The sequence below is a fragment of the Urocitellus parryii genome, chromosome X (genome assembly GCF_045843805.1).
Source record: "Urocitellus parryii isolate mUroPar1 chromosome X, mUroPar1.hap1, whole genome shotgun sequence".
Classification (NCBI taxonomy): Eukaryota; Metazoa; Chordata; class Mammalia; order Rodentia; family Sciuridae; genus Urocitellus; species Urocitellus parryii.
The window spans coordinates 5,285,647-5,300,049 of NC_135547.1; the positions used below are offsets into that span (position 1 = coordinate 5,285,647).

The following is a 14,403-nucleotide window of genomic DNA, read 5'->3' on the forward strand; positions in this document are numbered from 1 at the left end:
TTTTGTGAGACTGTCGAAGGAGAAGGAGAAGGAGAAGGAGGAGAAGGAATAAACAAAACACAGAACTGGGGCATGTAGCTCAGTAGTGGGGCACGTGCCGAGCCTGTGTGAGACCCAGGATTTAGTCCTTATCAACTCAGAAAAAGCTAGTGTAGGCCAAATTGCTTGCTGCTGCTTACAATTACAGTTTTTGGTGTTAGTCAACCTCTGGGAGGTCAGGTTTGTGGAGTACAGGGAAGCTGAAAAAGGGGACCCCCAGGAAGGCATGGCTCTCCTGGAGCAAGCCATTGCAGACAGGGACAGGGGCTCCAGTCCTTCTCTCAGGCCTGGGAGAAGCAGGGAGGCCCAGCTGTCAGTCGGACACTCCCCACCCTCACTGTCACTGCAGGGGACTGTCAGTGGGCCAAGGAAAGGCTCCAGACTCTGCCAGGAACCAAAGTGAGGAGCCTGAGGAAGGAAGGTGAGCCCTGAAGAATCAGGTTGTGCCCCTGTTGTTCACCATGGTAGGCCCCAGGCAGGTGGTCCTAAGTGACATCCACTGAGTTCCATTGTGGGGGTGTCAGATGGAGGTGAGGACCTTGTTCTGGCACAGAGTCAGAAGAAGGGACATGGCCCTAACAGAAGGGGACAGGGTGACTAAACCAAGGGGACTAAACCACCCCACTACCTTGGCCGGCTCTTCACCGGGTGGGGGTCCCGAATTCCAGGGAGCCTCTTTCACCCGCAAGGGATGCTGGGAGTTAAAGCTATTGGCTGAGCGATCAGACAGGGCCAGGGCCCTGTGGGTGTCAAGGTGAGAGCTGGGTGGTCTGAGGAGGTCCCACCATAGAGAGTCAGATACTTCCTGGCAATGGTTTTTTAAGCCCTGCATCTTAGAGTGAGGGAAAGAATTCCAGGGTGAGACGATCTGATGCAAGGGACCCTGGGAGTTATAGCCTTGGCCTGAGGCCTGCAGTGAGAGACAGGTTCTGGGAACCATTGGGGTCAAGGTGAGAGATGAGGGTGGACTGACAAGGCCACACCATAGAGTGTCACCAAGGTTCCAGGTGACAGGCCCCTCCTTAAACAGAAAGTGACCAAACCAGCCGGGTTTCTTATGTGCACAACCCAGGAGCTGGGGTGGTAGAATTCCAGGGGACCCCTTCTGCCACAGGGGGCCCTGGGAGTGTCACCCAGTGGCTTAGTTCAGCATGGAGGGTACAGGGTCCCTGAGAGACCATTTGAGAGCTTGGGGTAGATGGAGGAGGCCCCGCCCCAGGAGGAGGCTCAGCAAAGCACCCAGGCTACCTCTGTGGCCAGCGCAGCTCCCTCTGGTGGGGGGCAGAATTGCAGGGCAGCCTGTTCCTTTGCAGAGGATCCTGTCAGTCCCACAAACTGACCTGAGGCCTGCACTGTAAGTACCAAGGTACAGTGGGTGACAAGTGGCTAGCTGGCATGAATGGGGGAGGCCCCACCCCAGTTGGAGGGTGCCCAAACCAAGCAAGCTGCCTCTGTGCCCAGCCCTTTCCCCTGTGGGCTGAACTCTTATGTTTTGTTTTCTCTTGGTACTGGGGAGTGAACCCAGGGCACTTAAGCACTGAGCCACAATCCCAGCCCTTATTACTATTTTATTTTGAGGCAGGGTCTCCTTGAGTTGCTTCTGGCACCACCAAGTTGAAGAGGCTGGCTTTGAACTTGCGAACCTCCTGCCCTAGCCTCCAGAGCCCCTGGGATCATGGGAGGATTGCAGGCTTGCACCACCGCCTCCTGCAAAGGGGGCAGAATTCTAAGAATTCTCAGGGAACATTTCCGCCACAGGTGACCCTGGGAGTTACACCCGGAAGCAAGAGCCAGGAGATACAGATGAGCAGAGTGGATGGTTCCTGAGCTCTGGCGCTGATCAGGTGAGAGCTGAGGGTGGACTGGGGAGGCCCTAGCCCAGCAGGAGGGTCCCCAAACCGTGCAGATTGCCAGTGCAACCAGCCCTAGTCCCTGGGGAGGAGGGCGGAATTGCAGGGCGGCGCCTTCCGCGCCCGCAGGGGACCCTGGGATTTGCAGCCCATGCTTGAGCCACGTGTTGCAGGCCCTGGAGCTCTGGACCAAGGAGAACCCTCCTCCAAGAGAAGTTCCTGAAAGCCCGTGGGCCCTGTGAGCAGCGAGCCGCTTCACCTCGGGTGGGCAGAATTCCAGGGCAGCGGGTCCTGCGCGGGCGCACAGGGAGTTATGCCCCATGCCAGAGCCACAGGGCTGGCTGGGGTCACTGGAGAGGACTGGGCCTGGGGTTGCTGGTGGTCCAGTGAGAGCAGGGGTGGAATGAGCAGGAAGGCCCCCAAACCATCCAGGCTGCCTCTGGCCAGCTGTCCTCCCCGGAAGTTGTGGGGGTTGGGGGGCGGTCCAACTTGTAGAGCAAAGCTTTGTGCTGCAGGGCATTGCAGGGCATCCTTGAGCCAAGTGGTAGAGGTCCCTGGAGCTGTGGGCTGATGAGGCCCCTCCCTAAATTGAAAGTGTGCAAATCACACAGGCTCCCTCTTCCCGGCCTTGACCTGGGGGCGGGGCCAGCATTCCTGGGCACTCCTTCTCTGTAGGGACCCTGGGAGTGTCCTCCTTTTGCCAGAGCCACACAATTCATTGGTGCAGACAGGGCCTGGGGTGTATGGGTGGTCAAGGTGAGGGCTGAGGGCTGACTGTCCTGGCCCAACCCTGGGAGGAAAGAATTGTAGAGCCACAGGTTCCATGGCACAAGACCCTGGGATTTTCCGGTGAGTACATGGCTTAGGTCAGCGGGGAGCAGACAAGGTCTGGGAACCATCAGGGTCAAGGTGAGGGATGAAGGTGAAGTGAAAAGGCTCGCACTAGGAGGAAGGTCCTGAACCATCTTGGCCAGCCCTGCTCCCTGTGTTGAGGGGAAGAATTTCAGAGTGAGGGCGAAGCCACAGGGGACCTTGGGGTTTACAGCCCATGCTTGAAGCACTGGAACCCATCACTGCAGCAGTCCTGAGGAGGCCCCTGTTAAACAGAAGGTGACCAAACCAGCCGGGTTTCTTACGTGCGCAACCCAGGAGCTGGGGTGGTAGAATTCCAGGGGACCCCTTCTGCCACAGGGGGCCCTGGGAGTGTCACCCAGTGGCTTAGTTCAGCATGGAGGGTACAGGGTCCCTGAGAGACCATTTGAGAGCTTGGGGTAGATGGAGGAGGCCCCGCCCCAGGAGGAGGCTCAGCAAAGCACCCAGGCTACCTCTGTGGCCAGCGCAGCTCCCTCTGGTGGGGGGCAGAATTGCAGGGCAGCCTGTTCCTTTGCAGAGGATCCTGTCAGTCCCACAAACTGACCTGAGGCCTGCACTGTAAGTACCAAGGTACAGTGGGTGACAAGTGGCTAGCTGGCATGAATGGGGGAGGCCCCACCCCAGTTGGAGGGTGCCCAAACCAAGCAAGCTGCCTCTGTGCCCAGCCCTTTCCCCTGTGGGCTGAACTCTTATGTTTTGTTTTCTCTTGGTACTGGGGAGTGAACCCAGGGCACTTAAGCACTGAGCCACATTCCCAGCCCTTATCATTATCATTTTTTGAGGTTGGGCCTCTTTAAGTTTCTTGTGGCCTTGCTAAGGAGTACTAGGGGACATAGGGATGGCCCCAAAGAATCATGTCCCATCCCTGTTGTCTGCAATAAGAGGCCCCATGTACTTGGCCCATTCTTACATTCCCTGAGTTCTGCTTTGGGGGATTGGACAGAGCCTAGGACCTTGTTTTGATGCCCCTGCTCCAGATTGGTGGAGCATACAGGGCTCAGGCTGGGCTGGGGGTCAAGGTTTGGGCTGGGGGTGTAGCTGAGTGTTAAGAGACCTTGCCATTGCTTGCAAGAGAAAAGAAAAAGACAAAGGGACATGCTTGGTATGAACTGGAAATGCCCCACTTAAAGTGTTAGCACAAAGGTCTGGGCCTGGCGCAGACTTCACAGATCATATCAGCCTTTTATTCAGAAACATGATTGCATCTCCCGTATACCCACTTTCCTGGTGGAAAATGAGCCACTGGTCAAAGGAGGAGTTTGGGCTTATATAGTTTATACGGAGAGGGGATTTTGTGACTGTGTCAGTCTGGGAAGACGGGAATTTGGGTTTGGGGCTTGGAGGTCGGTGGCCAGCACTTGGAGAGGATTTATGTTGGAAGAGATGAGTATTTCTCAGAGACTACCTTTCTCGGTTTGATGAAACACTTTCTCCCCACCAGTAGCCAGCATCGGAAGAGGATTTGTCTTGAAAGAGATGAAAGCTAGCAATGTATGGCTCTTTTTTTTTTTTTAACCCTTTCCCTGGCCAGACTATCTCTGACGTTTTTCATTTTCCATATCTAACATAAAGCATAACCAAATGATCCATATCTGGATGGGGTGGAGTGCACATCTGGAATCCCAGTTACTTGGGAGGCTCAGATTGGAGGATGGCAAGTTCAAAGACACCCTGGGCAAGTTAGGCCCTCTCTCAAATTTCAAAAACAAAATGTAAAGGGCCAGAGGTGTTGCTCAGGGATAGAGTGCCTCTGAGTTCACTAAGCATACTTCCAAGAAAATTATCTTGATCTGCTGTTTGGTCAGCTCTGCAGCACATGGGTACAGATGGTGGGTATGAGCCCCTCTCAGTCATCTTCAAGGAATGCTTGGAGTCTTGGTCTCACTGAGCATGCTCAGGTCCGCAGAGGATGGGGATTCAGACTGTGCTTTCACTTCTGGGACAGGTTTACAGGCACTGTGATGTCTGACTTTGGCATCTGGGTTTGAGGGAGCTGAGGGACTCAGTAGAATGATGGAGGGCCTGTTGGCAGTCAGGGTTAGAAATGAGGGAGGACTGAGTGCCCTAGGACACAGAATGGCTGGCACCCAGCCCTACCCCTGCTTTCAGACTGAGCCTGTCCTTCATTCTGACTGGAATCGGAGGGAGGAGGCCTGTATCTCCAGGTCAGCAGAGGGGAAAGGGCCCAGACCCTGTCAGGAGTGAGTATGAGTACCTTGAGGACACTCCAGACAAAGGAGGCCCCTGGGACCTGCTGGTCTGTTAACCTGGGGAAACCCCACGCAGCCGTGTCCAACCAAATGTGCTGTCCTCACTTCTGTCTCCTCCAAATCAGGGAGGTGAGGCCTTGGTGTGAGAGAGCTCATCAGGACGGCAGAGGAGCCACAGCTGGTCAGCAGAGGGAGGCTTCCAGCATCTGCCGGGAATCAAGGTGAGGAACTTTGGTGACAGGCACTGAATGCCATACCTCCCAAAGGAAGGGACCTCAGAGAGCCTGGCTTCCCCTGTAATCTACCCTGCGGGGCCCCATGCAGGGTCACTGGAAGCAAATCCCTCTCATTTCTGCCTCCTGGTTAAGCTGAGAGGTTTTATGTGGGTAGGGACCTTGGTCAAGAGGTGATGACAGGCCAGCAGGGGGAGCCCCACGTGGTTCGCACAGAGAGGAATCCTAGGACCTGCCAGACCCAAGGTATGGACCCTTCATAAGGACTGAAGGCATCCCCAGCTTCGAAACAAGGAACCCTACATAGCCTGCCTCTCCACTGTGGTCAGCCACGAGAGGCCCTAAGTGGTACTGTCACTTCTACCACTAAAATGGGGAGTGTTCATGGAGATGGAGCTTTGGTCTAAAGAGAGCAATTTCTGTCAGGTGGTATGGCAGTAAGCAAGGGCAGGTATGGGCATGAGCAAGATGCATAAACTACAGGACTTGGGGAACTCCCCCAGCACCAAATCTAGGATCCATGGGGCGCAAGCCTGGCTGTCAGCTCTGGAGAGCCCCTAAAAGGGGTGATGGGTTGTGACATCTGCTCCCTTCTCCTGAGAGATCTAGGTCTCTCAGGAAGTTGAGGGTGGTGATGGGACAGTGTGGGTTCAGATGAGCACAGGGAACTCCATCTTATTAGCACAGACAGGGGTGCCAGGGCCTCCCAAAGGTTACGGTGAGCACCCCAAGGGAGGATCAAGGGAACCCCCAGCACAGAGTAGACAGGTGCCCCTCAAAAATCTGCCCTGAGCCTGCCTTCAACCCAGGAAGCCCAGGCGGGGCTGTCAGGGTCCCTCTCTTCTTCAGTGTGTGTCATTGGTCTCCGGGAGGTGAAGGCTTGGTAAGAGGAGGCTGGGCTCACATCAGCATAGAGAGGCTCTCAGGCACAGCCAGGAGTCAAGGTGGGGACAAAGGGAACATGTGCACGTGAACACACAAGACTGCAGTCTCCACGTGACCTTTCTTTCAGCCATGGGAAGAACCAGGACCACCACTCCATGGGCTTCCCCTTCCCCTCACTTTCTTTTCCAGAGTCTCACAGAGATTGACCCTGCTTTAAGGAAGGTGGCCTCAGGTCATCAGAGAGAGAGAGAGAAACAAGTCTCACACCTTGATGTTCCTTAAGGTTAGGACTGATCCAGTTTCTCCACGCCAGGACACATGGACCCCAATGAATTTGGCTAGCTAGTACCATCACCATTGGGCAGTTGTGACCAGACGTGAGCCCCCTCACTGCTTTTCTTGTGGGGAGTATGGGGGATTGAACCCGGGGGCACTCAACCTCGGAGCCACACCCCCACTCCTGTTTTGTATTTTATTAAGAGACCGGGTCTCCCCGAGTTACTTCGTGCCTCGTTTTTGCTGGGGCTGGCTTTGAACTTGCAATCCTCTTGTCTCAGACTCCCCATCCCCTGGGATTGCAGGCATGTGCCACCACGCCCGGCCCCTCACTGCCTTTATTCTGTCTCACAGAAGTGGATGTTTGTTCACCTCAGGTCAACATGAGCTTGACTCCAGGCTTTTCCAGGGGAATTTTGAGGGCACAGAGTGACCACTAATAAGACCATCCAACTGAGATTTCTGCAGGCCTCACAGAGACGGACCAGTCCCTCCTCTTATGGTTAGGGGTCCAGGGTTGTGCTTGCAGTCTTCACTCCAGTCACAGAGCAGATGAGGCCCAGGCAGAGCTGGGAGTCCTGGTGATGTGCATGCTGGGAGTGTATGCCAAGGGCCCAACTCAGCAGAACAGTGTACCTAGTCCACAGGCCTAGGTCAGCCCTGGAGCCTTGTGCTCTGCAAGCCTGCTTCACCTGAGAAGCTGTTTCACTTCCTGCCTCGGTTTCTCAAGGAGTCAGGCCCACCCGAAGGACAGGAGCCTGAGTAGCCCTAGATCACCACCTTAACAGATGACTGGTTGGGCCCTTGTGAGCACTAAGAAGGGCGTGGTTCTCAGTTCCCTGGATCCCTTTCTTTCCCAGGACTGATCGCCTGCCCACTGCCTTGCCTGCTGTGCCCAAGGAAAGCCATGTCATCTCCCGGTCAGAAGCGCCAGCACCACAAGGACAAAGGAGAACCTAAGGCCCAAAGGGAGGCACCAAGCCTCAATGGTGTGCGGGTTCTCAGGCCCGAGGAGGAGGGGGCCTCCTCTGCCTGCATCTCCTCCAGGTCCACACCTACCCTTAGCAAGGTGCCTTGTCCTGAGCCACTGATTTGTGCACAGGTGCCGGAGAGATCTTCCGCTCTCTCTGTTGCCACGGCCCCCACTCCAGGCATCCCGTTCATCCACCTCTCCAGCAGCCAAGAAGCAGAAGGTCCATTCTCCTGGAAGAACCTGAAAGACCATAGGTCCTTGTTGGGAGACCCACTGGATGAGAAGATGGCTGACCTGGTGCAGTTCCTGCTTCTCAAGTATCGAATGAAGGAGCTGACCACCAAGGCCGAAATGCTGAGTAGCGTCATCAAAAATAACCAGGAGGACTTCCCTGTGGTCTTCAGTGTGGCCTCTGAGTGCATGCACCTGGTCTTTGGTATCCATGTTGAGGAGGTGGACCCCTCCAACCACTCCTATGCTGTTGTTAATGCTTTGGGCCTCACCTATGACGGGATGCAGGGCGATGACCAGAGCATGCCCAAGACGGGCCTTCTGGTAATCATCCTGTGCATCATCTTCATGGTGGGGGACCGTGCCTGTGAGCAAGATGTCTGGGAAATGCTGAGTGTGATGGGGGTGTATCCCGAGAGGGAACACTTCATCTACGGGGAGCCTAGAAAACTCATCACTGAAGATTTCGTGCAGGAACAGTACCTGGAGTATCGCCAGGTGCCTGGGAGTGATCCTGCTTGCTATGAGTTCCTTTGGGGTCCAAGGGCACGTGCTGAAACCAGCAAGATGAAAGTCCTGGAGTACTGGACCCAGGTCCATGGGAGTGACCCTAGGTCCTACCCTTTCCTGTATGAAAAGGCTTTGAGAGATGAGGCAGAGTGCGCCAAAGTATCAGATGTAGCCAGGGCCACTAGGGTGCCCAGGGGACGGCCCAGGACCAGGAAACATGGCAGGGCCGCAACCCGAAGCTTCCACACCCCCCACGTGAGATAGGGCCCATTTTTGTTGGAAGAGAGAAGTCACCTTTCTAAGTAGTGAGGGGCCAGGGGAGGTGGAAGAGATCTTGCTGTCTAACATGTTGATGCTTCTGTATTTGTGCGACTTGGAAACTGAACTTTGTTTCCTATGGAATTTTTCAAATGTTCCTGTTGATTGAAAGTTTAATTTACTTCTGAATGGGATGTTATGAAGACCATACTCATACATTTATTGCTGTGAACATAGAGTTTAGGACTTTGGTGTTTTGCTTTTTCTTTCATTAATTAGCATCTCATTCTTTCTTTGTTTTTTGGACCTGAACAAAGATCACATGGGAGTGTAAGAGATAATTTCTGGACGTGGAAAAGAACTTGGTCATGAAAAAGAATGAATAAATGATAGAGAAATCAAAGGTGAATGCTCGCCTTCCCTTATTACCTGTCTTCCCTGTATCCTTAAGAAAGTTGGTGTGCACCTGGATTTGCTTGTGTGTACTGGAGAACGGAGGAGAAGCTACATGCTAATGAAAAGGCCCTCTCCTCACTGCCTCATTGATTCATGGAACGTTCGTGCAATTCTGCTCTTCTAAAAGAGAGAGAATGAGTAGTGGGAATAATCAGACCGTAGGCTTAGCCAGACTGAATCCCATCGTTGAATGTTAATACAGCAACCATGTCAGGAAGACGGTGAGGTGTCCCCAGAGACCCAAAGAACATGTGAAGGAGGGTGAGCAGGTGGACCTCCAGTGTAGAGCAGCCGAGTGCCAATGTCCTATGCCAGCCAAGGCAGTTTGGGGCTTGGGGAAACTGCAGTGCCTTCTGCGGGTTGCACTTCAAGGACACTGCATGGAGGCCAGGGCCAGACCTTTAGATGGTGTGTCTTAGGGCTGAGAGAATGGAAGACTACTCTGAGTCGTTCCCTTTGATGGTGAATGGAGCAGAGCAGAATCTCCACCTGGGGCAGGTGTGAGAGGTGCTGTGTGGTTGAACACAACAGGAGAGCTTGGTGCTCAGTTACCATCAACTGCAAGGATCTGTAGAGAGAGAAGACTGAATGTCTAAAGAAGTGAGGCCTAGAAGTCCCTGGCCAGGACCTCCTCTGCTTGGTTGGGAGAGCCAGAGCTGCCTCTGCAGTAAAGTGGTGTTTTAATTAGGGTACCAGTGTAATTCCACCCATTGTAACCAAGCAGTTGGTTTTGCATGGCGATGGAATGAATGGAAATCGTGGTTTGGATGGAACAGACTCTGGGAGGGTAGGAGTGAGTCCTGACTCAAATCCTAACATCCTCCCAGTGGGGAAGACTCCTCTATGCCCACGTTTTGCAATATGCTCACCCAGAGGAAATGTTTACTGCATTTGAGTCAGGGAGCTTTCGCTTTGGCTGATGGGGCATTCCGTATCGAACTAAGCTGCATAATTTCCAGTGTGTGCTGGTGACAACCAATGCCAAGGATGCCCCGGAGTGGTAGAGGCTGGGATCCAGGACTATTAGGAACTGCAGCTCTCTGCCACTCACTACCGTTCCTTTCCAGGCCAGGCACCAACCCCGGGAGCTTTCCATTCTGTACCCATGTCCCAAAACCTGTCCTACTGGACAGGTCTCCTCAGTCTCCCTGGGCAGAAGAAGACCTGGAGGCTGACTGGCGGGGGACTTCTGACAGGAGAAGCTGGTTAGTGACGGGGCTGCAAAGAGACCCTTGGTCTGAATTCATCTTGAGCCCACGATTTTCCCAGGACTCCCAGGCTGAGGGTGAACTTCTGGCTTAGTAATAATTTCTCAGCACTGCATAATGTCCCTCTGGTGACCCATAAGAAAGACCCTAGGGGAGGCCAAAATACTAAAAAGCAATCCTAGCACAAGCCTGTCTGAAATCTCAGTGACTTGCGGAGCTGAGGCAGGAGGATTGCCAGTTCAAAGCCAGCCTCAGCAATTTACCGAAGCTCTAAGCAAGTTAGTGAGACCCTGTCTCAAAAAATGAAATGAAATAAAATAAAATAAATGGGCTGGGGTTGTGGCTCCGTGGTTAAGCACCCCTGGATTCAATCCTTGGTACCTAAATTAGTACATAAATGACAGCAATTCCAGAGAAGGTGGGGTTCTTTACGGTTGGTTCCTTGAGAGCTGATTGCCCAGCTCCAGTAGTTTCCCTCATTACAGTCACCATTTCCCTTGTTGTCCCCCATGTGCCCATGTGCCAACTCTCTGGTACCTGGACTGCTACCCAGCCCTTCCCTGCTGCCTCCTCTGGAGCCTGTGTCATGTGACCCACAGCATTCTTACTGCCTGCAGAAGTCCCCTGGCTCTCCCACATCTCACCCCGACTCCTGTCTGATAGCCACAGCCCCTTGGTCAGAACAGTTGTCTAGGGACGGTGGTCTTAGACCCACCAGCAATCCCTACCAGGGAGTTAGCGTGTTCTTTGATTTCCCAGTGCACTTCACGTAGACTTTGACTTGGCCCATTATCCGTTGGTCTTTGAGATATAACCCTGAGGGTGGAGGGAGGCCCTTGGAGGCCACTTGGATATTGGCAGTGGGATTTTAGTGAGCTTCTTGTTTGACACTTGTCTAGGAAGTGAACACAAACAGATGGGCTTCTTTAAGTGGTCGGTACCTAACATCTCCCTGAAAGTGCAGATCAGGAGCAAGCATCTAATGCATCTGAACTCTGGAGACCCTGGAATCCTCTTAGGAGCTGAAAGTGCTTCCTTGGTGGAGATGCTGGCTGAAATTTGTTCAATCCCTGGCACAGGGACTGAACCCAGGGCCTCACTCACACTAGCCAAGCACTGAGCTAGATCCCTTGCCCTTGTCTGATTTTATTCTGAGGCGGGGTCTCACTATTTCCCAGGCTGGCCTCAAACTCGCTGTCCTCCTTCCTCAGCCTCCCATGTCCCTAGGATTGTGGGTGTGCACCCCCCATGCCCACCTGCTAGCTCAAAATTTATCGCATATACACAAAGAGAAAGCAATTCACCATCCTATTACCACCTGTCTGGCACTGGCTTCACAGGAAAATGCTGGCTTCAGTGTGACTAATGGACCTGTCCAGGTGTTCAGGCAAGAATGGCCACGTGGAGGGTGGCAGAGGCTCAGTGGTTAAGATTTTACCCTGCATCAGACGAAAGGGGTAACCCTCAGCCTACTGAGAGGATGGTACTGCAGGGGCAAGTGCAGAAATGTCCTGTGGGGTGAAGAAGGGGAACCCTATCTGGTAGCTTTGACGTGATCCTCTTCAATTCCATGGGATACTGTTGGACTGAAGTCATCAGCCACAGCAGGCACCTAAAACTTCAAGGCAAATCTGGTCTTTTCAGAAACTGCTCCCCCCAAAAAAAAAAAAATGAGTGTGGTGGCCTATCAAGGACAGTGTTTGCTCCCAGCTGAGCTCCTACTCTCTAACAGATGTGGGCAGAGAGTTCAAGTTCCCAGCCATATCCTCTCTCCTTCCTGGGCATGGGGCAACACTCCTGTCCACCGGCTCGTAGATAGGAAGGGACATGTGACATTTCCTTGCCATTGAGACAAGAGTGACAGTGTCATTTGGTCATTTCCCCAGTCCAGTTCTTCACTTCCACATCCCTCCCACCTGGCATTTGAGAGCCAGTATGCATTTCCATGCTTTCTTCCTCCTTTCAATCAACAAAACATAGGATGGAAGCAGTCTGGATCCCTGGGTCACCTGAGAGCAGAGCTGGGGGTGCACGCCTATAATCCCAGTGACTCAGGAGGCTGAGGCAGGAGGATCAAGGGTTCAAACCCAGCCTCAGCAACTTAGCGAGGCCCTAAGCAACTCAGTGAGACCACGTCTCTAATAAAATATATTAAAAAAAGGGCTGGGGATGTGGTTTGGTGTTTAAGTACCCCTGGTTTCAATCCCTGGGACCAAAAAAAAAAAAAAAAAAAAAGAATTTTGTACACAAAACACAAACTTGTGTTTGGCCATTCAAGTTCTGAGTTTTGTCTGTGATATCAGCCAAAAGGTCTTCACTAATACGCAGCTGCTCACAAAGCTGAGTGCCCTGAGTAGAGAAGGGCATTCCCAGATGAGAGGACAGCATGGGCAGGGCAAGGGCAGGGAGCTCTCAGGGAGCCCAGAGGACAGTCCCAGGGATCCAGTGGTGCCCAGTCTGGCGCCTGGGGGCCTTAGGAGCACTGAAAGGGGCTTGTGCATGCTGAGGCCCAGAGACTGTCCGAGTGGTGGCTGAAGGTCTGGAGCTGAACCTGTGGGCCAGACTGCTGAGGGGAGTGCAGGGATGCTGCTCCTCAAGGAGCAGCCGGCACTGTGAGCGATGATTCCTCCTCAGGACTGAGAGGAGCCTGGTGTCTTGCACTGCTAATCTCAGCAGATACTTTGTGACTTAAAACAGGTGATGGTTACCTAAGGGTCCTACAGAAGCCACAGGACACCAGGGTGTCTACATCAAATCAAATAAACACTGGCTCGGGCTGGGGATGTGGCTCAAGCGGTAGCGCGCTCGCCTGGCATGTTGTGCGGCCTGGGTTCGATCCTCAGCACCACATACCAAAAAAGATGTTGTGCCCGCCGAGAACTAAAAAATAAATATTAAAAATTCTCTCTCTCTCTCCTCTCTCCCTCTCTCTTTAAAAAAAAAATAAATAAAAAAAATAAACACTGGCTCTTTGTTGAAGGCCAGAGGTGTGGGTTCCCCAGTCCAGTTCTTCACTTTCACCTCCCTCCCACCCAAGGGCCCAATCCCTTTATGAGTCCTCAGCCAAGTCCTCCAGAAGCTAGCGCTAGTATTTGGATGTTAAATGTCCCCCAAGGGCCTGTGTGTCAAAGGCTCAGTCCCAGTGCAGCACCATTGGGAGGTCTTTGGGTCACTGAAGCATGCATGGCCTGGAGGGGGACTGTGGGACCCTGGCCCATCATGTCTCTCATTCTGGGCTGGGGACATCAACGATTTGCTCCAACATATGCTCCTGGCGTGATGTGCCACCCTCAACAGAGGTCCGGAGACTTGGGTCCAAGGCCTGCAGCTGGCAGAACCTGGGGCTAAATATGGGCTTTTCTCCTCATAGACTAGCCGCCTCGAGCATTTCACTGTCTTAACACTCCACTGACCATCACAGGCTGTAAGGATACCACAAAACATCATTCTCAGTCACGAGAATTTGCCTAAGAAAAGAGACGTTGGCATTTAATGAAGGTCCGTGGCAGTTTAACTGAAAACTCCAGAAGCCTCCTTCACTGACACCACCCACAACCTCCATTTTATTGTACAGACGCTAAGTGCACGTGCTAAGGTGTGAGTGACACTGAGTCCTTGGGTGAATGCTTTGTAGACTTGTTTGAAAGCATCTTCTCCACGGGAACTGAATCCAGACTCAGGGACATGATGAAGCATTAGAGCCCATGGCCTGAAAGGGCCCCTGGGTAGCATTTCCTTCCAACCCTCTTTGTGCTCCGCACATAGACAATGGGCTGAGCCTTGGACAGGACAAAGGGGACCACGTAGTGGGATGAGGACCCTAGTGCCTCTCAGCCTGGGGTAGGTGTCTTCCGCTGTAAACCCTTGCCCCCGGTACAGTGACTGTAAGGACAAACTGTCTCCCATGGATGTCCAAAACCAGTCTCGTGTCCTCATCTGTCATGGAGGGTGACTTTTGGGGGTTTTAACTGCTACCCACACGCTCAGAGTGGTGTAATCTTCAAAAACACGTGGTCAGGTGCCTGTTTGGGATGGTTCTGTCATGTCTAGCTAAATGAGAAGCCACTTTCCTTAGGAACACCTGTGGACCAGGCCTCAAGATTGTGCACGTGTTGGGCAATGAGAAGGGCAGCGGGGGGAGCAGTGGAAACTAAGGGCAGTTTTGTCGTCATCTGCGGAGGGATGAGGCTTGGCAGTAAGCCGAGCTCGAGAGGAGCCTCCCAAGCTCAGCTGAGACGCTGCCCTTCAACCACACAACAGGGGGAAGGAACACGATCCTTCAACACTGGAGGCGCTCCCGCCCTGCTTGGCACTGCTCTACTCCTAGTTTGGGACAACCTGACCAAGTGGCAATGAAACACACTCCTTATTTGGGCCCATGGGAGAAGATCCTAGCAACCC

At 53.2% G+C, this 14,403-nt stretch overlaps 2 protein-coding genes across 3 annotated transcripts in view; both read left to right on the forward strand.

Moving 5' to 3' along the window:
* The window catches only part of Tmem185a (transmembrane protein 185A), a 56,657-nt gene extending 49,302 nt beyond the window's left edge, over positions 1–7,355 (forward strand). Inside the window, exons 7-9 of one of the 2 annotated variants that reach the window (XM_077793606.1) lie at positions 1,798–1,883; positions 5,098–5,193; positions 7,227–7,355. In XM_077793606.1, coding sequence (XP_077649732.1) covers positions 1,798–1,883; positions 5,098–5,118 — 107 coding nt within the window. In that variant the 3' untranslated portion in view covers positions 5,119–5,193; positions 7,227–7,355. Of the gene's footprint in view, positions 1–1,797; positions 1,884–5,097; positions 5,194–6,279; positions 6,350–7,226 lie in introns of those variants that run through there. The other variant, XM_077793607.1, reaches the window with a different exon arrangement.
* Positions 7,274–8,757, forward strand: LOC144250835 (melanoma-associated antigen 8-like). Its single transcript, XM_077794010.1, has one exon. The coding sequence runs from the start codon at positions 7,274–7,276 to the stop codon at positions 8,342–8,344; it is 1,071 nt and encodes a 356-aa protein (XP_077650136.1). The 3' UTR covers positions 8,345–8,757.
* Positions 8,758–14,403: the final 5,646 nt, after the last annotated feature.